Raw genomic sequence first — 22,842 nt, forward strand, 5'->3', positions numbered from 1 at the left:
GCCCTGCCCCCGACAGACCTAATGCACAATCTGGGGGTTGTTCTAGCCTTACGATTCCTGCTCGATGAAAAGCTGTGGCTTTGAGGACCTTTGCATAGTTTTGTCTTGTGCACCAGTTCTGCTCATTCCTGGTTTAGCAGCCCTGCTTACAGTCACTTATGCCCTAGTCACTTCCAGATTGGACTACTGCATTATGCTTTACATGGGGTTGTCCCTGAAGAATGCTCACTTTAGAATGCAGGGGGATAGATAATTATGTGTGCTCCTAGACCAGCACGTCACCTCTGCTGTGAGATTTCCGGGTCCAACTCAATGTGCTGGTTTTAATCTTTAAAGTCCTTCATGGCATGGGACTGAGTTATCTGAGGAACTAGCTCTGTTTGATTACATCAGTCTGCACCATCAGATCTGACAGACAGGACAAGTTGCAGGTTCCATCATCTAGGAATCTACATTTGGTGGGTCCTAGAAGAAGTGCCTTGTTTGCCATGGCACCTGCATTATTGAACATGCTTCCCTCCAAATTTAGATTAGCTCCACCCCTTTCGATAGAGTACCAGACACTTACTGAGATGGCTGTATTAGTGAGATGGCCATTTTTGAGGACTTCTGGTTTTGTGCCTGTAGCGCACGGTCACGGGAAAGCAGAGGTCCGCTCCCCACGGCTAGTTTCGTCCTGCCTGGGGGACCCTAAATGAGTGAAGTTGCCCCATAGAGGCGACCATGAAGGAGAGGTGTCCCTTTGATCACGAAGCGACGACAGTCGCTTCGCTTGATCTGGGAAAAGCCCTCCAACCCGACAGGAGAAAGGCTAGCATGATATCAGCGTCTAGCCCAAGCTACTTGCAACCAAAGTCCAAGAGCATAAACCTGAACATCGGTGAACAGCGTGCTTGGAATTGGTTAGAGTATTGAACTTCTCTATTCTATCTCTTAACTGAATCCTTTGGAAAGGCTCCCAAAGCAAGAAAATCTCCGAAAGTGAAGGGAGGGGACCCCATCCCCACTCCCTCATAGATGGAAGCGGCGAATTAATACTAAGGGAAAAAGAAACGTATTGAAATTCAATTTAAAATACTACAGTCTGGATAAATCTAGAAACTAAAAAAACTGTTTAGACTACACCTTAAAGGGTCTTGATGAAATTATAAAAACTATATAATAACAATAACTGTTTGAAAAACTGAAAAATGAACAACTACTGACACCTAGTGGAGAATCAGAACACAAAATACTAACAAAAAGGGTTCAGAAACTGGCAAGACGGCCAGAAACAAAGAATAATCTGTTCCCTTGAAACTGTAAATAACCTTGAAGACAGCTGGGAACAAAGGAAGAGCCAGGCCAGCCATAAGATTAAAGAGTGTTTGAAAGAAAAATACTTGGATTGTTGTTTAAATTTAAGAACTGTTTTACAGAAAAAGAAAATTTTTGGCTCTTGGCTAATCTTGTAGAGGAGAATTTACAGGAAGGACTTAAAGTGGTTTAACATACTGAATTGCAATTTTGATTGATTGATAATTGACCCTTGAATTAAAACATTGATGAAAAATTGTTTGAAGCGGGGAGACAACATGGATATCGTACAAGTATCAAAAAATGACAAGATGCCACATTCAGTATTTTTTCCTGAAGGATATAGCCTGGAATATCAAAGACTTCCAGAAGTAATACTTCAAGGCAAGACAAACCCTTTCCAAGAGGAAATGTATGGAATGTTATGACAGATACAAATGACAATAGATTTAAACCACATGGAAATCCAAAACAACTTTGAGGATTTAAATAAGCACAACTTTAATTTAAATCTAGAAACTAAAAAACACCCAGGAAATAATGGCGAATGAACAAACAAATCAGATAACAAAACACAAATTAGAAGAACACAATCAAATTGATGAAGCAACAAATGAAAAGAATTACAATTTAATACAAATAGGAAAAAATCTACAAGATTTTAATACAATAAAAACAGAATGGACTATATAATTTCTAAGAGAATCATCAGAGTTTGGGAGACAGAAAGCAGATATTCTACTTATGTCATCTTTTGTATTCCCAACAATACTTGCAAAAACACAGGAACTGCCGGATAAGTGGATTATATCAACTTGGAAAGCTATTCGGCAAAAGAAGAAGACTAGACAAAGATTCAAAAGATTTGACTCACCCTATCAGATGGAGTATTACATGAACAAATACTTGTTTGAATATGGTTAAAAGAATAGGGAATTCTGAACATAAAAGGGCTCTATAACAAGAGGGATAAGAGATTTAAGTAATATAGTATGTTTTATAATACATGAGATATAAAAATAGTGGGTTGATATAACTTTTATTAATATAAGTGAGATATAAGCTGACTAAAAAGGATGTTATACCTAGATGCTATAAGACAGATAAGAAGTACAGTATTTTTATAATATATGAAATATGAAAACATTGGGATGGTGTACCTAAATGGAAAAATTTGGATATTTAGATGACTAATATTTGACGAAATCATGACTGATAAGAAATAGATTGAATATAAAAGGGAAATTAAGCTTAAACAAAAACTACGAAAATAGAATGCATGGTGAATTAATGGGATGATGGTTATAACAATAATATAAGCTGAAAAAAAGTTATACTAAGATTATTATTTGCATAAATATAAAAAAGTATATTTAATCATTCATATACTGAAAGCATTAAGAATTACATTTTGTTTAATATTGACAAAGGAAAATATAAACGGAAGAAGGGAAGATTAAAGAAATATATTATTAATTAATATATTAATTATGGGATTATCAAATTTAATCATTACTGATGTTAATCGATTATTGTCTTTTCTTTTTAAAATGTAAACCAACACAACACGCTGTACACTAGGCACTGGAGATTGTCATTGTTAAAAACCAATAAAATATATATACTGAGATGGCCATTTTATCTCTCTCATTACCCAGGGTTTGCATCTTTGGTTTTTATATTTATTAATATTGTTGTTGTTAGCTGCGAAGTCATGTCCGACCCATCGTGACCCTATGGACAACGTTCCTCCAGGCCTTCCTGTCCTCTACTATCTTCTGGAGTCCATTTAAACTTACGCCTACTGCTTCAGTGACTCCATCCAGCCACCTCATTCTCTGTCATCCCATTCTTCTATTGCCCTCAATCTTTCCCAGCATTCTCCAGTGAGTCCTTCCTTCTCATTAAGTGGCCAAAGTATTTGAGTTTTAGCTTCAGGATCTGGCCTTCTAAAGAGCAGTCAGGGTTGATCTCCTCTAGGACTGACCGGTTTGATCGCCTTGCAATCCAAGGGACTCGGAGGAGTCTTCTCCAGCACCATATTTCAAAGGCCTCAATTCTTTGGCGCTCAGCCTTTCTTATGATCCAACTTTCACTGCCATATATTGCAACTGGGAAGACCATAGCCTTGACTATACGTGTTCTGTTCCAGCCTAGTACCGGCCCTGCAGAAAAGGCAGGGACAACCCCTTTACAAAAAGGCAAGAGGCTGGAACTAAGCCTGCCAAATTTATTGACACAAAACAGAGCAAACAGAGCAAAACAAAAACACGAACCATGAAACAGGAGCTATTCAAACAGTTGCCTTCAGCAAATCAGCCCTCCCACACATTCCCCTTTTAAACAGTTCAAGGCGTGGCTTCTCTCTGCCTCCTTCCGAGGTGCCCCATTGCCTTCCTCTGTTTACTCCTGATTGACTGCCTCCTGCGTCGGGCGTCCTTGAACAGGGCCAGCTGTGGGTCATCTTCATCCACGCTGTCAGGCTCACACAGCTGGGTCTGCATCGTAACCAGATGGGAGGGGCCTGGCTGAGGGCTCTGCGAAGCATCAGGGCTGTTCTCTGCAGGCTCTCCAACATCCCCCTCCTCCTCCTCTGAATTGTCCGACCCAACTGCCGAACCCACAGGCTGACCCTGAATCACAACAATACGCACTTTTGTTGGCAGGGTGATGTCTCTGCTTTTTAGTGTGCTGTCTAGATTTGCCATGGCTTTCCTCCCGAGGAGCAAGCGTCTTTTAATTTCTTGGCTACAATCCCCATCTGCGGTGATCTTGGAGCCCAGGAAAATAAAATCTGTCACTACCTCCATTTCTTCCCCATCTATTTGCCAGGAATTGATAGGGCCGGATGCCATGATCTTGGTTTTCTTAATGTTAGGTTTCAACCCAGGTTTTGCACTCTCCTTCTTCACCCGCAACAAGAGGCTCTTTAGTTCTTCTTCATTTTCTGCCATTAGAGTGGTATCATCTGCATATCTTAGGTTGTTGATATTTCTTCCGGCAATCTTAATTCCAACTTTTGATTCATCTAGCCCTGCCTTTCTCATGATGTGCTCTGCATATAAGTTAAATAGGTAGGGCGACAATATACAGCCTTGCCGGACTCCTTTCCCAATTTTGAACCAATCAGTGGTTCCGTGTCCAGTTCTCACTGTTGCTTCTTGGCCTGCATATAGGTTTCTCAAGAGACAAATAAGATGGTCTGGTATTCCCATCTCTTTAAGAACTTGCCACAGTTTGTTATGATCCACACAATCAAAGGCTTTAGCATAGTCAATGAAGCAGTAAATGTTTTTCTGGAACTCCCTAGCTTTCTCCATGATCCAGCATATGTTGGCAATTTGATCTCTAGTTCCTCTGCCTCTTCGAAATCCTGCCTGTACTTCTGGTAGTTCTCAATCCACATACTGCTGAAGTCTAGCTTGTAGGATTTTAAGCATGACTTTACTAGCATGAGAAATGAGTGCAATGGTGCGATAGTTTGAACATTCTTTGGCACTGCCTTTCTTTGGAATTGGAATGTAAACTGATCTTTTCCAATCCTGTGGCCACTGTTGAGTTTTCCAAATTTGTTGGCAAATTGAGTGTAGCACTTTTACTACATCGTCTTTTAAGATTTTGAATAGCTCAGCTGGAATACTGTCACCTCCACTAGCTTTGTTGTTGCTCAGCTTTTCTAAGGCCCACTTCACTTCACATTCTAGGATGTCTGGCTTGAGGTCAGTGACCACCTCATTGTGATTATCAGGGACGTTAAACTCATTCTTGTAATTAAACTCACTCTGTGTAATTTTGCCACCTCTTCTTAATCTCTTCTGCCTCTGTTAGGTCCCTGCCATTTTGGTCCTTTATCATGCCCATTTTTGCATGAAATGTTCCCTTCATCTCTCCAATTTTCTTGAAAAGATCTCTGGTCCTCCCTATTCTATTGTTTTCTTCTATTTCTTTGCACTGCTCATTTAAGAAGGCATTCTTTTCTAGCTATTCTCTGGAATTCTGCATTCAATTGGGCGTATCTTTCTTTTTCTCCCTTGCCTTTCGCTTCCCTCCTTTCCTCAGCTATTTGCAAAGCTTCCTCAGACAGCCATTTTGCTTTCTTGCATTTCTTTTTCTTTGGGATGGTTTTGGTTGCTACCTGTTGTACAATGTTGCGAACCTCTGTCCATAGTTCTTCAGGCACTCTGTCTATCAGATCTAATTCCTTAAATCTATTTGTCACCTCTATCGTATATTCAACCGGGATATGATTTAATTCATACCTGAGTGGCCTAGTGCTTTTCCCTACTTTCTTCAGTTTAAGCCTAAACTTTGCAATGAGAAGCTCATGGTTTGAGCCACAGTCAGCTCATGGTCTTGTTTTTACTGACTGCATAGAGCTTCTCCATCTTTGGCTGCAGAGCACATAGTCAATCTAATTTCTGTGTTCACCGTCTGGTGATGTCCATGTGTAGAGCCGTCTCTTTGGTTGTTGGAAAAGAGTGTTTGCTATGACCATCGTATTCTCTTGACAGAATTCTATCAGCCTGTGCCCTGCTTCATTTTGCACTCCAAGGCCAAACTTGCCTGTTATTCCGGTTATCTTTTGGCTTCCTACTTTAGCATTCCAATCCCCCATGATGATAAGAACATCATTTTTTGATGTTAGTTCTATAAGGCTGTAGGGCTTCATAGAACCGGTCAATTTCATCCTCTTCAGCACCGGTGGTTGGGGCATAGACCTGGACTACTGTGATATTGAATGGTTTGCCTTGGATTCGAATTGAGATCATTCTGTCATTTTGAGGATTGTATCCCAGTATTGCTTTTCCTACTCTTTTATTGACTATGAAGGCTACTCCATTTCTTCTGAGGGATTCTTGCCCGCAGTAGTATACCTGATGGTCATCTGAATTAAATTCACCCATTCCTGTCCATTTTAGTTCGCTGATACCTAAGATGTGGATGTTCAGTCTTGTCATCTCTTGTTTGACCACGTCCAGCTTTCCTTGATTCATGGATCTTACATTCCAGGTTCCTATGGAGAAAAAATCTTTACAGCATCGGACTTTCCTTTCACCACCAGACACATCCACAGCTGAGCATCCTTTCGGCTTTGGCCCAGTCGCTTCATTCTTTCTGGCGCTACTAGTACTAGCCCTATTTATTAATATAGATTTTTATATTTTATAGGTGTGGGTTTTTTACATTGTTATTTTGTCTCACTGTTGTGCACAACCTAGAGTTGCTTTTGGTGATATGGGCTGCTATACAAATTTGATTAATAAAGAAATCCTAAGGTTGTGTGGGAATACTATGGTTTTCTTCCCTGCATTGGATATAAGTCAGGTATCACATTTGCTTTCCACCCACCATTTGGTTCTATCATTACAGAGAAAAGGATTATTGTCACTATAAACAGAACGTTTTCGCTACCAATAAAGTAAAAAAATAAAACTCTACTGACTTTCTTGATTCCTCCCCTGCCTGTGGGAGGACCTTCAACAGCTTGTCGAACAGTCGCTAGGATTATTTCAATGAGGGCACTCTCCTGCACATCACTCAGTGCTGTAAACAAAACAATGGAGAATCTATTCAGTCTTCCTCAGAAAGAAGTAGAGTTCTGAAAATCTGGAAGCCCACAGTGACTTTAGCCATTAAACATAGGAATATTTTAATGTAACTAAAAAGACATTCTCTATTTCTTTTCCTCTACAAATGATTTTGGATTGTCTGATACAGACTCAAATAAGAGACAAAGATCTAAGGGGAATCAATGAATGCTAAAAAAAATCAAATGCTTATTAGGTAAGATAGATAAAACTAATAATCATTAATATGCCCTACATAGACATACATGTTTAGTACTTCAGGGTAAGTCTTAAAGCCTTAATTTGCTTCACTATATTTTATTAAATTAAAACACACACACACACACACAAAGGTGTCATACATAATGGTATACAACACACTAAGCCAAACAAATCCTCTTACCACTTTCCAGAATTCATGAACTAGTAAGGCGCAGCATCCTTTGCTCTGATATAAAACAGAAGTCAGATTGGCTAAGCTGCTCAGACAAATTCTGAGTGGAGGACTAGTCTTCAGACTGTTTATGACACTGCTCCTGAAATTCTCATATCCAACCTGTGTTCATATCACTGATGCTCTAGGTTGCCCTTTCAAAGCAGAAGGTAGCAATGAAAACACTAAGCTTTATGGCTCACTTACCTCTTTCATGTTCTCTGGCATCCTCCAGTAACAGAGCTGTCATTTGCTCCCAATTTTTCAATAAACGCACACCCCAATCCCACAGGCTGTCTACAAGATATGTGACGTGGTTATGCAGCTAAAAATAAAAGAAATAATCCAATAGGACAAACTACCATTATGAACCTAGAAAGCAGTAAGGTCAAGCAGAAACTTGCATGTTTTCAATATCTCCTCAAAAGTAGAAATTCTCATGATACCAAATTTGATATATAAACATATTTCCACTATAGTTCTGGGAATATCCCTTCTGATTGTAGCTTGTCATATTACTTGGCATTTAAAGATGTACAACAAAAGTGCTAAAAAATAAGAAATGCTCCTTTGGTCACTTTAAACATTCATCATTTCAAGATCAGTTATTAGAATACATTCAGAACGAACATATTTTCCCAGAGTATAAACTAGCCTAACTTTGGACAGGCCTTAAAATAGCCATACCCACATTAAAATTTTAGACTTTTAAATTCAACAGGAGTTTAACTTAATAACAGTGAAACAATTCAGTTGACAAGTTAGTTGCCTGAATGCATTACAATTTATCACATTCCTTAATCAAGAAAATGAACTGCTTTGGCTGTTTAAAAAGTGTGTATGTTTCAACATACACACTCAAAAGTTAGTCTTTCAACAATTTCAATAAAGGATGTAATCAGGTATTATTAACTCAATCTTTTCCCTTCATAATTCTAATTCATTGTATTCTCTAAATCTTCCACTATACTGTAACTACAATTATCCAAAACTAGCAATAACAACATGAGATAGTACTTTCTTACACATTTTGTTTAATAGCAAATTAACCCAATTAAAATTCACCCACTCTCAAACCTTCACATTTGCCCCTTAATTGCATTAGCTGTCTTTATTCAGCTGTTTCTCCCTTGTAGTCTGAGCAGGGAATTTTACCTCACTTTCCAAGAAAAAAACTATTAGTGTTTTCAGCTGGCTAGTAATAGGTTCGTGTTTTCCATTTGTTTTGGTGAATGATTCTGGCTCAATTTCCTGGATAATCAATCTGTCAAAGAAATAAGGAGATGATCAAAAGCAACTCCCAAATTCTGATTTACAGCAAGCAACTTCAATCAATGTTACTACCAGGTAGGTGGGTATAAGATTGTAACCAAACTTCCAATTTTTCAAAGTTAAGGAAAAGTATTACTTGTAATCTCAGAGATAATCTTGAAAACATGACAGCAATGTCATGCATGCTTTTAGTCTTCTTTCTCTATAAATTGTCCTCTTTGGTTCAGAACAAATCTTAAGTATTTTATTTCAGTTTCAATAGTGCAGGCTTCATATAAGGCTGATGATCTGATTGGCAAGTGTACGGTGAAGTATACTGTAATGAAGCAGAATTTTGTTTTCTAAGAAAAACTTACCTTGAAACATTTTCAGTTAAAGGAATGGTATAAGTTCAGCATCATACAAATGGACTATAATTTTTTCCATGGCTGTGCACACTTTGAAAATGATTCAGAAGTGCTTGAAATTTAATGTGAACACTACACTTCTTTGCATCAAATGAAGTGCTGTTTTAGTAAGAGGCAATGAATTCACTGTAGTTCAAAAAGAATCCACAACATTCACATAAGGTCTATTAACAATTCTTTTAAATTAATATTTGTACAGTCCTTTTTCTTATTATATTGCCAAGAGCAGTTACAAGCTTCCATCTGTGTAAACTGAATTTTCATGGCTGAAAGAAAGAGGGAGTTAGTCCTCATAGACCTGAAGAGGCTATCCCTGAATCATATCGCATTGTAGCCATGACTTCAGTAATTGACTTTAGCAAAATATTTTACTTTCATTTTCATTGTTGCATTTATGGCAGGGCTCCCCAACCTGCAGTCCGCAGAACAGGCTGGCCAGAGTGGGCACACGTGTGCATACTCACCCCCACTCGTGCTAGCCCTGCTGCCACTATGCAAATGGGGTGCTGCGCAGAGAAAACAGGGTGCCACTGCTATGCAAACAGGGTGCCGCACAGCACAAAAATGGGGGGAAACTGGGCAGCAGGCAGCACAAAAACCAGGCGGCACACAAAAACCAGGCGCCACGCGGTGCAAAAATAGGGGAAAAACCAGGTGGCATGAGGTGCAAAAATGGGGGAAACCCGGGCCGCATGTGGTGTGAAAACTGGGTGTCGTGCAGCGTGAAAATGGGAGAAACCAGGCAGCACGCAGCATGAAAACGGGGCAGTGCCAATGCCCACGCAGCAAAAATGGCACGGTGCTAGCAAGTGTCACGCAGGCACTAGCACCAGCCCATTTGTGTCGCACATGCTCACGGCCCTGTATGTGTGTAAATTGCTTCTCCCCCTCCCCCTTTCCCTCCAGTCTGCCAACTGAGAAAGGTTGGAGACCTCTGATCTATGGAATGTTAATAACAAATCTGCTGGTTCTTTTGGTGAAATATATGAAGATTTTAGTTCTGTTTGGTTTCTACTTTTGATATAGCTGTAGCTCTATTTTTTCACGCTATGGCATGAGGCATAAGATAGCCTTGTTATGAGTGGGGAGCATCTTTCATTCATAGAAGGAAAGAACATGTCTACACTCAACATCCCAGCTTCTAATGTGACAAATCTTTCAACATTTACACCATACTTGGATGTCAAAATTAAGTAGGTGTCCACAGAACCAGGGCATGCTTCAGTGCACTGCTGCTTACCCATCCATTCTCCCTCCAGAGTAAGATATAAGGATTTAACAGTTTAACTGGATTAGTTTACATTGTGCCATTACCAATGCAAGTGCTAAAGAAAATATTCTACATAAAACATCACTAAAATTGGTTGGATGAATGGATATTGAGACATTCTACTTTATTAGAGAACCACTGATATGATTCTTTCATTAGTTCATAAATGTATTTGTAGAAACAGGTATCAATCTCATTACGAAAAATGAATGATAAGCATCAGTTAGAAGAGAAGAGAATCGCTCAATAAGAAAAAAGGCATAGCACTTTGCTTAAAGAGAACATGTAGGTAGTTTTAAATTCCATCAACAATAAAAAGTGGATATCCTTGAAAAAAGTCACTTTCCAGACTGACACGTCTGGCAGATAAGTTTAATAAATAAATAAAATACCTTTTGTAAAGTAATTCCCCAGCAGCTACCGCCAATGGTCGGTGGGTGCTATAAACAAACTGGTACAAGTTTTCACAGTCTTCAGCTGATAAGGCATCATCACAGTTCCTGTACAAAAATCTAATGTTAAACATGGTTTGCCAAAACATATGATGTTTGGTATTCTGACAGTATCATATGCATATTTTTCTCAGGAACAAGTCACAATATATTGAATAGGGTTTAGCCATGGGTAAATGCATGCATTAGTGCAGCTAAAACTACAATAATTGATTATTAATTTTTCTCTGCCTCTTTATTTTATTCACTTAATTGCAAAATAAGCTAAATGTATGCCATATAATTAAATTGTATATTAATTTAATAACCTTCTTCCCCCTGTGATTTTATAACAAGCACTGAAAATTAGCTACTATCATATATTTTATGCTGGTATCTTTGTGCTTATAAGAATGTAAACATATTTGACAGGGCTGGTTCTGTTGTAGATGGTCCCAGGATTATAAACAGAGGCATTTGTAGCTAAATTACTTCATACAGCAAAGTATGATAATCACTGTTAGCAAAAAAAAGTAAATAAATAAATAACAGGATAAGTTGAGAGAAGTAAAAAAAAATTCTAAATTATCACCGCTGGTCAAATTTGCTTTGAAAAATGAATACGAAATTAAGTTTTCCTGAGCTATAGATGTAATGAAAGGTCCACAGTGTACTTCAATAACAGGCTATCCCGTTTTAGTTGTTATATTTTACATGGTTATATAAAAATGACAAAATGTAAAAAAATGATATTCTCTAGTATAACATTTGTAAACAATGCATCATTTTTCAATATGCCCCTTTTGTATTAGATGGCAACTTCTTATCCATAAACACCAATTTCACTAATAAGCAGCTATCAGACTTAAAACTTGTTACCCACCAGACTGGCCTTTTAGAAAATAATTAGTTTGTGCAATAAATATTTCAATAAAGAATATTTGTAGCTCAGGGTTGAAATGAAGGGTCCTTGTTGCTCTCGGTTGTTTTCTTGGACTAGCACTGATGAAGTTACCTAGTTTGGGTAATGAAATATCTGCAAGAAAACTACCAAGCTCAGAGGGCACCAAGAACCCCCCAACTAATAGTTCAGTAGCCATTAATTGAATTCGATATGACATGTCTCTTGGTGAGATTGCTGTACAGAAAAGTTTTTAGAAATTTCTTTCTTGTTTAAAAATTGGTCATACCCTAAAAAATTGGTCACACCCTCATTATAAATACAGAAGTTGAGAGATGGATATGTTATGAGAATGGTCACTTGTTTACTAGGAGACAAGGCAGCTTCAAAAATAATGTAAATTGATAATTATTTGATGTAACATTTTCCCTTCATGGATTACTGCCTTGTCGTGGCGAAGGGGCTTGCGTAATTCAAAGAAGCTATGAGCTATGCCGTGCAGGGCCACCCAAGACGGAAAGGTCATAGCAGAGAGTTCTGACAAAACGTGATCCACTGGAGAAGGAAATGGCAACCCACTCCAGTATCTTTGCCATGAAAACCCTATGGACAGTACCAAAAGGCAAAACGATATGACGCTGGAAGATGAGCCCCTCAGGTCAGAAGGCGTCCAATATGCTACTGGGGAAGAGCAGAGGGCTAGTACTAGTAGCGCCAGAAAGAATGAAGCGACTGGGCCAAAGCCGAAAGGACGCTCAGCTGTGGATATGTCTGGTGGTGAAAGGAAAGTCCGATGCTGTAAAGATTTTTTCTCCATAGGAACCTGGAATGTAAGATCCATGAATCAAGGAAAGCTGGACGTGGTCAAACAAGAGATGACAAGACTAAACATCCACATCTTAGGTATCAGCGAACTAAAATGGACAGGAATGGGTGAATTTAATTCAGATGACCATCAGGTATACTACTGCGGGCAAGAATCCCTCAGAAGAAATGGAGTAGCCTTCATAGTCAATAAAAGAGTAGGAAAAACAATACTAGGATACAATCCTCAAAATGACAGAATGATCTCAGTTCGAATCCAAGGCAAACCATTCAATATCACAGTAGTCCAAGTCTATGCCCCAACCAACGGTGCTGAAGAGGATGAAATTGACCGGTTCTATGAAGCCCTACAGCACCTTATAGAACTAACACCCAAAAATGATGTCCTCATCATCATGGGGGATTGGAATGCTAAAGTAGGAAGCCAAAAGATAACTGGAATAACAGGCAAGTTCGGCCTTGGAGTACAAAATGAAGCAGGGCACAGGCTGATAGAATTTTGTCAAGAGAATACGATGGTCATAGCAGACACTCTTTTCCAACAACCCAAGAGACGGCTCTACACATGGACATCACCAGACGGTCAACACAGAAATCAGATTGACTATATGCTCTGCAGCCAAACATGGAGAAGCTCTATACAGTCAGTAAAAACAAGACCAGGAGCTGACTGTGGCTCAGACCATGAGCTTCTTGTTGCAAAGTTTAGGCTTAAATTAAAGAAAGTAGGGAAAAGCACTAGGCCAGTCAGGTATGAATTAAATCATATCCCTATTCAATATACAGTAGAGGTGACAAATAGATTTAAGGAATTAGATCTGATAGACAGAGTGCCTGAAGAACTATGGACAGAGGTTCGCAACATTGTACAACAGGTAGCAACCAAAACCATCCCAAAGAAAAAGAAATGCAAGAAAGCAAAATGGCTGTCTGAGGAAGCTTTGCAAATAACTGAGGAAAGGAGGGAAGCGAAAGGCAAGGGAGAAAAAGAAAGATACGCCCAATTAAATGCAGAATTCCAAAGAATAGCTAGAAGAGATAAAAATGCCTTCTTAAATGAACAATGCAAAGAAATAGAAGAAAACAATAGAATAGGGAGGACCAGAGATCTTTTCAAGAAAATTGGAGAGATGAAAGGAACGTTTCATGCAAAAATGGGCATGATAAAGGACCAAAATGGCAGGGACCTAACAGAGGCAGAAGAGATTAAGAAGAGGTGGCAAAATTACACAGAAGAACTATACAAGAATGAGCTTAACGTCCCGGATAATCACAATGAGGTGGTCACTGACCTCGAGCCAGACATCCTAGAATGTGAAGTGAAGTGGGCCTTAGAAAAGCTGAGCAACAACAAAGCTAGTGGAGGTGACAGTATTCCAGCTGAGCTATTCAAAATCTTAAAAGACGATGCAGTAAAAGTGCTACACTCAATTTGCCAGCAAATTTGGAAAACTCAACAGTGGCCACAAGATTGGAAAAGATCAGTTTACATTCCAATTCCAAAGAAAGGCAGTGCCAAAGAATGTTCAAACTATCGCACCATTGCACTCATTTCTCATGCTAGTAAAGTTATGCTTAAAATTCTACAAGCTAGACTCCAGCAGTATGTGGATCGAGAACTACCAGAAGTACAGGCAGGATTTCGAAGAGGCAGAGGAACTAGAGATCAAATTGCTAACATACGCTGGATCATGGAGAAAGCTAGAGAGTTCCAGAAAAACATCTACTTCTGCTTCATTGACTATGCTAAAGCCTTTGATTGTGTGGATCATAACAAACTGTGGCAAGTCCTTAAAGAGATGGGCATACCAGACCATCTTATTTGTCTCTTGAGAAACCTATATGCAGGCCAAGAAGCAACAGTGAGAACTGGACACGGAACCACTGATTGGTTCAAAATTGGGAAAGGAGTCCGGCAAGGCGGTATACTGTCGCCTTGCCTATTTAACTTATATGCAGAGCACATCATGAGAAAGGCAGGGCTAGATGAATCAAAAGTTGGAATTAAGATTGCCGGAAGAAATATCAACAACCTAAGATATGCAGATGATACCACTCTAATGGCAGAAAGTGAAGAGGAACTAAAGAGCCTCTTGTTGCGAGTGAAGAAGGAGAGTGCAAAACTTGGGTTGAAACTAAACATTAAGAAAACCAAGATCATGGCATCCGGCCCTCTCAATTCCTGGCAAATAGATGGGGAAGAAATGGAGGTAGTGACAGATTTTATTTTCCTGGGCTCCAAGATCACTGCAGATGGGGACTGTAGCCAAGAAATTAAAAGACGCTTGCTCCTGGGGAGGAAAGCCATGGCAAATCTAGACAGCACACTAAAAAGCAGAGACATCACCCTGTCAACAAAAGTGCGTATAGTCAAGGCTATGGTCTTCCCAGTTGCAATGTATGGCAGTGAAAGTTGGACCATAAGAAAGGCTGAGCGCCAAAGAATTGAAGCCTTTGAACTATGGTGCTGGAGAAGACTCCTGCGAGTTCCTTGGACTGCAAGGCGATCAAACCGGTCAGTCCTAGAGGAGATCAACCCTGACTGCTCTTTAGAAGGCCAGATCCTGAAGCTAAAACTCAAATACTTTGGCCACCTAATGAGAAGGAAGGACTCACTGGAGAAGAGCCTAATGCTGGGAAAGACTGAGGGCAATAGAAGAAGGGGACGACAGAGAATGAGGTGGCTGGATGGAGTCACTGAAGCAGTAGGCGTGAGCTTAAATGGACTCCAGAAGATGGTAGAGGACAGGAAGGCCTGGAGGAACATTGTCCATAGGGTCGCGATGGGTCGGACACGACTTCGCAACTAACAACAACAACAACAACATTTTCAGAAAGTTGTGAGTCTTTTCTTTTTAATAATTTTTTTTTATTTTTCTTGAGCAAACACTTTACATAAATGTCCTGGAGTACAACAGAAATTCAGCATTTTCTAATAATCAAAATAGCAGCTCTCCTTAAATTTAGGATGGTCAAACTTCCTAAATATCATTTTCTTATGTGAATGTAATTTAAGACTAGCCAGTAAAACTATAGCTCACATCCTGCTACACTGCATCTTCTATAAGGACTCACGGACTCAATTTATAATACCTTATCTAATAAAATATCCAGGAAATACTAATCTTTTTGTACATGCAATTACTGTTATCAGAACAATGTAAATAATTTCTCTGAATGTGGCCAAATTTTGTTATGCTGTATATAAAATTAGGCAAATATTAACTGTCCACTGTTAATCCACCACCAATTGTAATATAATATTCTGTCTGTCTTTTATTTTTATTTTTTACTATTGTTGATTTTAATACTTTTATTTGCTGGTCTGTGACTGTAATAAGATAATAAATAAAATTGATTTATTGATTGACTTGCCAAGAAATAGCTTTAAAAACCCTAGTATTATTAAAAACAAAGTAGTAAAAACAAAAAAAGGGAAGGGAGAAATTCTTTCTATAAAGTTTAATTATTTCCTAAGACTTAACAATTGATCCAGATAAAGTTAAGCCAGAAATGCCTGTTGGTATTTTAGGTATCTAAAAATAAGTCTGGCCTTCACATACCATGTCTACTTTACATCATTTTATTCCATCTTGATTGTGATCGAGCATGTATAGAAATGTAATGCTGAAATAAATATTTTTTCCAAAGAGACAAAAAGTAGACAAGAAAAACTGAGTTCTTCCTGTGTATTTATGTGTATATTATATGTGCATGTGGCTTTATACACACACACACACATAAAACACATATGCAGGCATACACATACACAGATATATATTTGCAAACTTGTATATATGGAGAGGGGGGGAGAGAGAGGCCTAGAAAAACTTTTAATATTTTTTTTTAAAAATCTCATTTGTTTTGAGCTGACTCTGGCAGTATCTCAACAAGCATTCTAACACCCTGGAATGGCCTTCATCCTACATATGTAGTCTATAATCCCTCCATTGAAATAGAGCCATGATTTAATCCAAAAAAGCAAAGCAAGAAACATTCAAGACATAAGAACAAAGAGGCAAAATATACATCCTGGAAGAAAAACCAAACTCAAAAGGCTGAAGCATCATTTATGCTTTTTCAAAAGGGCTATAAAACAGGAGTAACATTTACCAAATTGAGGAATGGAGAAGTGATCATTTCTTTCTCTAAAATAAGAATATTTGAAATTTCATATGGTTTCTCCTATTATATTTAAGTATAAAGAATCAGATTTAGAATAGATACATTGTCTATTTATTGTCTGTTCATTTCTTAAACAGTTTCTCAAAAATTGGAACTGCTATTAAGATATTCAAAAACAGGGTTTTTACACTAGTGAACTACAAATACTTCGCTACCACAAAAATGATAAAATCATGTCAAATTCTAAATCCGACTAGAACATAAATAAATTGTCTATTATAGCAAGAGAGGTATATGGCAATGGAATATTTTCCCTAAAAATGTTTAAATATAAAATATAAATAAAAAAAGATAAAAATCAGATTTATAGCTTCAATTTGAGAATTTTCTGAAAATACAGCTGCCAGAAACCAATAACTGCAGCTCAAAGTGTTAGGTTTTTTTCTATCACCAATGCAAAATCTCATGATTAGAATATGAATGCAAGAAAATTCTACTTTATAAAAGTAAAGATCCTCTGGTCAGAATTATTCTTTCAAAGTGAACATTAAAAAGTATCTTACAAAAAAAATTATCCTTCTGCAATTTGGATTCCCTTGATCTTTTGATTTATATCTCCTATGCTTCAGTCCAGGCATGTCAAACTGTTGGCCCACGGGCCGGATGCATCATACTGAAACCGCGCCCACCCCATTGCCGGAAAATGGGGAAAAAGTCGCAATACGTTGCACGATGTCACGTGACATCATGAGTTTGACATGCCTGCTTTAGTCAGTGCTAACCCAGCCATAGATCATAGAAGTTGTAGAGAAAAATCATTTTGCTATCTTGAGAAAAATTATATACAATTAAACCAAAACCAGCTCTATGCCCTTAACAGGCTAACAACTATGGAAAAATAAGAAAAAATATTCTGTCATTTGATAGGCAAACATTTACTCTGAAGACATGTTTATAAAAAGACATCTCATTTTTCAAAATATAATTTCCTTCCAGGCACTTGAAAGGAATTAAATGCACATTAACATGCATTTGGCAAAAAACTACCAGTATTACTTGCTTAATCTGCTGCTAGAAGAAACAGTGCTCATCCATCAGTACCAATTGTTTAATGATTTTAATGTCAATTATGTTAGCTTAATATAGAAGCTAACTGTAGAAATTAATTCTATAAGTTAATAACATGCTATAGGAAGTAGTAGTCCCAGTTGGAGGGAAGGAAGGAAGGAAGGAAGGAAGGAAGGAAGGAAGGAAGGAAGGAAGGAAGGAAGGAAGGAAGGAAGGAAGGAAGGAAGGAAGGAAGGAAGGTTGGTTTTAACCTAATTTAGTTTTTCCTGTAAATTTAAGGAAGAGAGGTATTCCATTCTAGCTTTTGCTACAGATAATACAAAAATGTAAGATCAAAGAACTAAATCTATGCTGAAAATTAAGTTTTTGTTTCAGAGGATATTCAATTCACATTAAACACCACATTAAACAAAGAGATTGTCCCTCATGATCCTTGTGACATATGCTGCCTCTAGTAGTTTGCTGGCTTTGGTTCCAGAGAGGAAAGTAAAATGCTAGCAGTAATTACAGATCTGGGTATTAAATCTCCTTTAAATGACAAATAATTCAACAATACAATCACACAAATAATACCATCTATTAAAAGCTGCTATAGAATATTTTATAGGAAGGACAACATGTATTAATACTAGCAAAGCAGGATTTTACAATCCTTCTGTATATTTCTCACAGATTAGTAGTCCTCATTATGATCCAAAATTACTTGTTCTTTTGACCTTAAATCCTTCTGCTATTTGTAGCAGATTGTTGACACATAAATATTCCCTTCTAATATTTCCCATTCTACCTGTTACATTTATCAAATCATCAACAACAAACTAGTTTTCAGTGAATTTTCTAAATTTTGATACCATAGTTCCAAAATTCTGAAGCAAATATACTGAATGTCATGGTTCCAACAGATGAAACTCTTCAAAGAACTTTGAGGCATTGTTTACCTTAAAGAATCTTTATTCAAGTTGCACAGGCGTACACAGTCAAAGCCAAAATCTGGATTCCTCTCCCCTTAGCACATAGTATCAAACACAATTCCCTCCTCTAATTAACAGTCATAAATTACATTCTCCAATCAGTTTGAAATGCAGGCTTTCCCTCCCTTTACTCCAACCTGCCATTTTTATTATCTCTTATTTAAAAAGTCCTGAGTTCACACATTATTACAATATCATTATGTCTAACTAACTCCCATCACATTCCTCCTCATCCCCCAGTATCATCTAATTCTAAGAGTAAAGCATAAGAAAGAAAAAGGCTGCATCTCCATATGTTGTCAAAGCAAGAACATCCAATGTTAGCAGCAGACACCACATGCTAGTTAAGTTTCTCTAGTAAGAAAAATATTTTAATTAAGTACTTAATGACATAAGATCTCTTTAAAATTTCTAGGAGCAAAATAAGCTGTACTTACCGTATTTTCCAGTGTATAAGACGACTTTTTAACCCATGAAAATCTTCTCAAAAGTCGGGGGTTGTCTTATACGCCGGGGGTTAGGGTTAGGGGCGGTTTTATTGTCCGATGTTACAGGAAAAACCAGAGGCAACACCCCTGCACACATACACACACGCAGGCAACCTCGGCAGCTCATTGATGGGGGGAGGAAGGGGGAGGGAATCACAAAATTGCTGTCCGTTGTCGAGCCCTGCGGGCCCGACACTTCGCAGGAGGTCTCATTCCAAAAACAAGCCCTGCTTCACCTACTCACCCCCCTCACTGCACATGGCTCGCTCCATGACCCGGCGCTCCAACAAACAAGGGAGGAGGTCGCCCGTAATCAGCAAGCCCGACTATCAGCTGATCGTCGGTTCCTGGCTCTGCAAACCCGACGACCAGCTGCTTCACGGCGTTTGCACGTGCCTGCATCGCAGGGCTTTGCTGAGGACCCCGCAGGCACTCAGGAGGACAGCCCAGTCTGCCTTGCCGTACAGGGAGCCTGGGCACTACAAAACATGCCAACTGTTCCCTTGCCTGCCGACGGACCTGTGCCGGGACTGCATGCTATAGCCTGCGCGCTGGAGGCAAGGGCCGGCTGTTTTCCGTCGGTGTCAGATGGACCGGGGCCAGGGACTACTGGAGGGCGGCCCTGGGATGTGTGGACGAGCCCGCTGGAGCCAGATACGGATGAGGGGGGGCAGTTGGTTGGAGAGGGATAGGCACACACTGGGAGCACGTTAGCATTTTCACCCAGGTTGGGGTAGAGGGGGTTTGGAGAAGAGTCACCCAGGATACTAACAGCAGCAAGGTTTACAACACTGAAGTTGTCGAGAGTCGGAAGCATTTGGAGGTTAAAGAAACACAGGCATGCTCTGGATGCCAGAAGTGTACTTTGTACATTGCTAAGCACATTGATTTGTGCTTTAGATTGTAAGCCGCCCTGAGTCTTCGGAGAAGGGCGGGATATAAATGGGATTTTTTTAAAAAATTGCGTACTACCGCTCGGATCGTCTTGGAGACAGGGAGGGCTGGGCAGGCAGAGAGGGAGAGCTGACCCACTCAATCAAAGCAGACTTTGTAAGCAGTGGGGTAGTCATATACGGCGAGTATAGCCCAAACCCTATAATTTAACAGGAAAAGTAGGGGGTTGTCTTATACGCCGGAAAATACGGTAGCTTTAGCATGAGCCTGAATTTCTAGCAAAGAACTCAATGCTGGGTATATTTACTAGGACTGTATAACTTATTGAACATGCTCAATCACAGTGACTCAGTCTTCCCAAACTAAGATATGTCTACCAAGATTATTGTACACAATGCTTCTGTATAGCAGTGCCTACCTTGTGGAAGTCTCCTCCCAATGTACAGAGCTCCTACTTCTTTTGCTTTCTGGAAGACTGTGAAAACTTGTTTTTCCCCCTAAAGGGGAGACACTAAGAATTTCAATTTTTTATATTGTTATTTAATTGTCAGTTGTTTGTTGCCAGCTCTCAAAAGAAAGCAGCATGGCTGCATAAAGAACTCTCTGATAAATTGAAAGATAAAAACGACAAGTATAAAAAGTGGAAAGAGGGGCACGTAACTAAGGCAGCATATCAGCAAATAGCCCATACCTGCAAAGATGAAGTGAGGAAAACTAAGGCTCAAAATGAATTAAGGCTTGCGACCAAAGTCAAAAATAACAAAAAAAGCTTCTTTCAACATGTAAAAACCAAGAAAAAAGTTAAGGAAATGATTGGTCCATTAGTGGGGGAAAGTGGCAAGAAGATGACAAGCAACAGGGAGAAAGCAGAAATATTTAACTCATTTTTTGCATCTGTCTTTACACAAAGGGAAAAAACAGTCCAACCTATGAAAAACAGTGCCATAAAAAACAGAATATAAACACAAGTTAAGATAAGCAAGAAAATGGTGAGCGCCTGTCCAGCCTAGACGAGTTCAAATCATCAGGATCAAATGGATTACACCCCCAAGGTTCTCAAGGAACTGGCAGATGTGATCTCAGAACCACTGAACTATATTTTTCAAAGATCCTGGAGCACTGGGGTACTGTTGTGATTCAGGGTCAGCCTGTGGGTTCGGCAGTTGGGTCGGACGACTCAGAGGAGGAGGAGGGGGGTGTTGAAGACCTTGCTGAGGGGGTTGAAGATCTTGCTGATGAGAGCCCTCAGCCAGGCCCCTCCCACTTGGTCACCATGGAGACCCAGCTGTGTGAGCCTGACAGCGTGGATGAAGATGACCCACAGCTGGCCCTGTTCAAGGACGCCCAACGCAGGAGGCAGTCAATTAGGAGTAAACAGAGGAAGGCAATGGGGCTCCTCGGAAGGAGGCAGAGAGAAGCCACGCCCTGAACTCTATATAAGGGGAATGTGTGGGGGGACTGGTTTGCTGAAGGCAACCGCTTGGATAGTTCATGTTTCTTAAAGCTCCTGTTTCTTGGTTTGTCTTGTTCCGTTTGTTTTTGTGGTAATAAATTTGGCAGGCGTAATTCCAGCCTCTTGCCTTCTTGTAAAAGGGGTTGTCCCTGCCTTTTCTGCAGGGCCGGTAGCAGGCTGGTACAGAACAGGTACTACCAGAGGACTGGAAAAGAGCTGATGTAGTTCCCACCTTCAAAAAATGGAAAAAAATATATCCAGGAAACTACAGACCTATCAGCCTGACCTTAATACCTGGAAAGATTCTGGAAAAGATAATCAAACAACGAATCAGCGAACACCTAGATCCAAACAAAGTCATTACTAAAAGCCAACATGGGTTTGTCAAAAACAGATCATGCCAGACAAATTGCATTCTTTGACCAAGTGACAAAATTAGTGGACTAGAGGAATGCTGTGGATATAATTTACTTGGACTTTAGTAAGGCATGTGATAAAGTAGATCACAACCTACTACTTAATAAGATAGAAAAATATGGGTTAGACAACATCACCACCAGATGGATTTGTAGCTGGCTGACCGGTCGTACTCAGCGTGTGGTCCTCAATGGAACTGCATCTACATGGAAGGAAGTGTGTAGTGGGGTGCCCCAGGGCTCTGTTCTGGGCCCAGTGCTCTTCAACATCTTCATCAACAATTTGGACGAGGGAATACATGGGGAACTCATCAAATTTGCAGACGACACCAAGCTTGCAGGAATAGCCAATACTCCAGAAGATAGGCTTAAGATACAGGAGGATCTGGAAAGACTTGAACACTGGGTGCTATCTAACAAAATGAAATTCAATGGTGAAAAAAGTAAGGTTCTACATTTAGGCAGGAAAAACCAAATGCACAGGTATAGTATAGATGGTACCTTGCTCAATAGTAGTGACTGTGAGAGGGATCTTGGAGTCCTAGTAGACAATCACTTAAATATGAGCCAGCAGTGTGCTGCAGCTGCCAAAAAAGCCAACACAGTGCTAGGCTGCATTAACAGAGGGATAGAATCAAGACCACGTGAAGTATTAATACCACTTTACAAAGCCTTGGTAAGGCCACACTTGGAATACTGTATCCAGTTTTGGTCACCACGATGTAAAAAAGATGTTGAGACTCTAGAAAGAGTACAGAGAAGAGCAACAAAGATTATTAGGGACTGGAGGCTAAAACATATAAAGAATGGTTGCTGGAATTGGGTATGTTTAGTTTAATGAAGAGAAGGGTGAGGGGTGACATGATAGCAGTGTTCCAATATCTCAGGAGCTGCCACAAAAAAGAGGGAGTCAAGCTATTCTCCAAAGCACCTGAAGGCAGGACAAGAAGCAACAGATGGAAACTAGTCAAGGAGAAGCAACCTAGAACTAAGGAGAAACTTCCTGACAGTTAGAACAATTAACC

The 22,842-nt window shown here is 39.4% G+C and overlaps 1 protein-coding gene across 3 annotated transcripts in view; it reads right to left on the minus strand.

Annotated features, from left to right (window-relative positions):
- The window catches only part of LOC308667670 (cohesin subunit SA-2-like), a 131,119-nt gene that overhangs the window by 53,234 nt on the left and 55,043 nt on the right, over window positions 1–22,842 (minus strand). For all 3 annotated transcript variants that reach the window (XM_081327063.1, XM_081327062.1, XM_081327061.1), the window contains exons 15-18: window positions 10,638–10,745; window positions 8,452–8,560; window positions 7,504–7,621; window positions 6,740–6,840 (exon numbers count right to left, since the gene is read on the minus strand). In XM_081327063.1, coding sequence (XP_081183189.1) covers window positions 6,740–6,840; window positions 7,504–7,621; window positions 8,452–8,560; window positions 10,638–10,745 — 436 coding nt within the window. The remainder of the gene's footprint in view (window positions 1–6,739; window positions 6,841–7,503; window positions 7,622–8,451; window positions 8,561–10,637; window positions 10,746–22,842) is intronic.

This window comes from Vipera berus, assembly GCF_964194415.1.
Source record: "Vipera berus genome assembly, chromosome: 4".
Classification (NCBI taxonomy): domain Eukaryota; kingdom Metazoa; phylum Chordata; class Lepidosauria; order Squamata; family Viperidae; genus Vipera; species Vipera berus.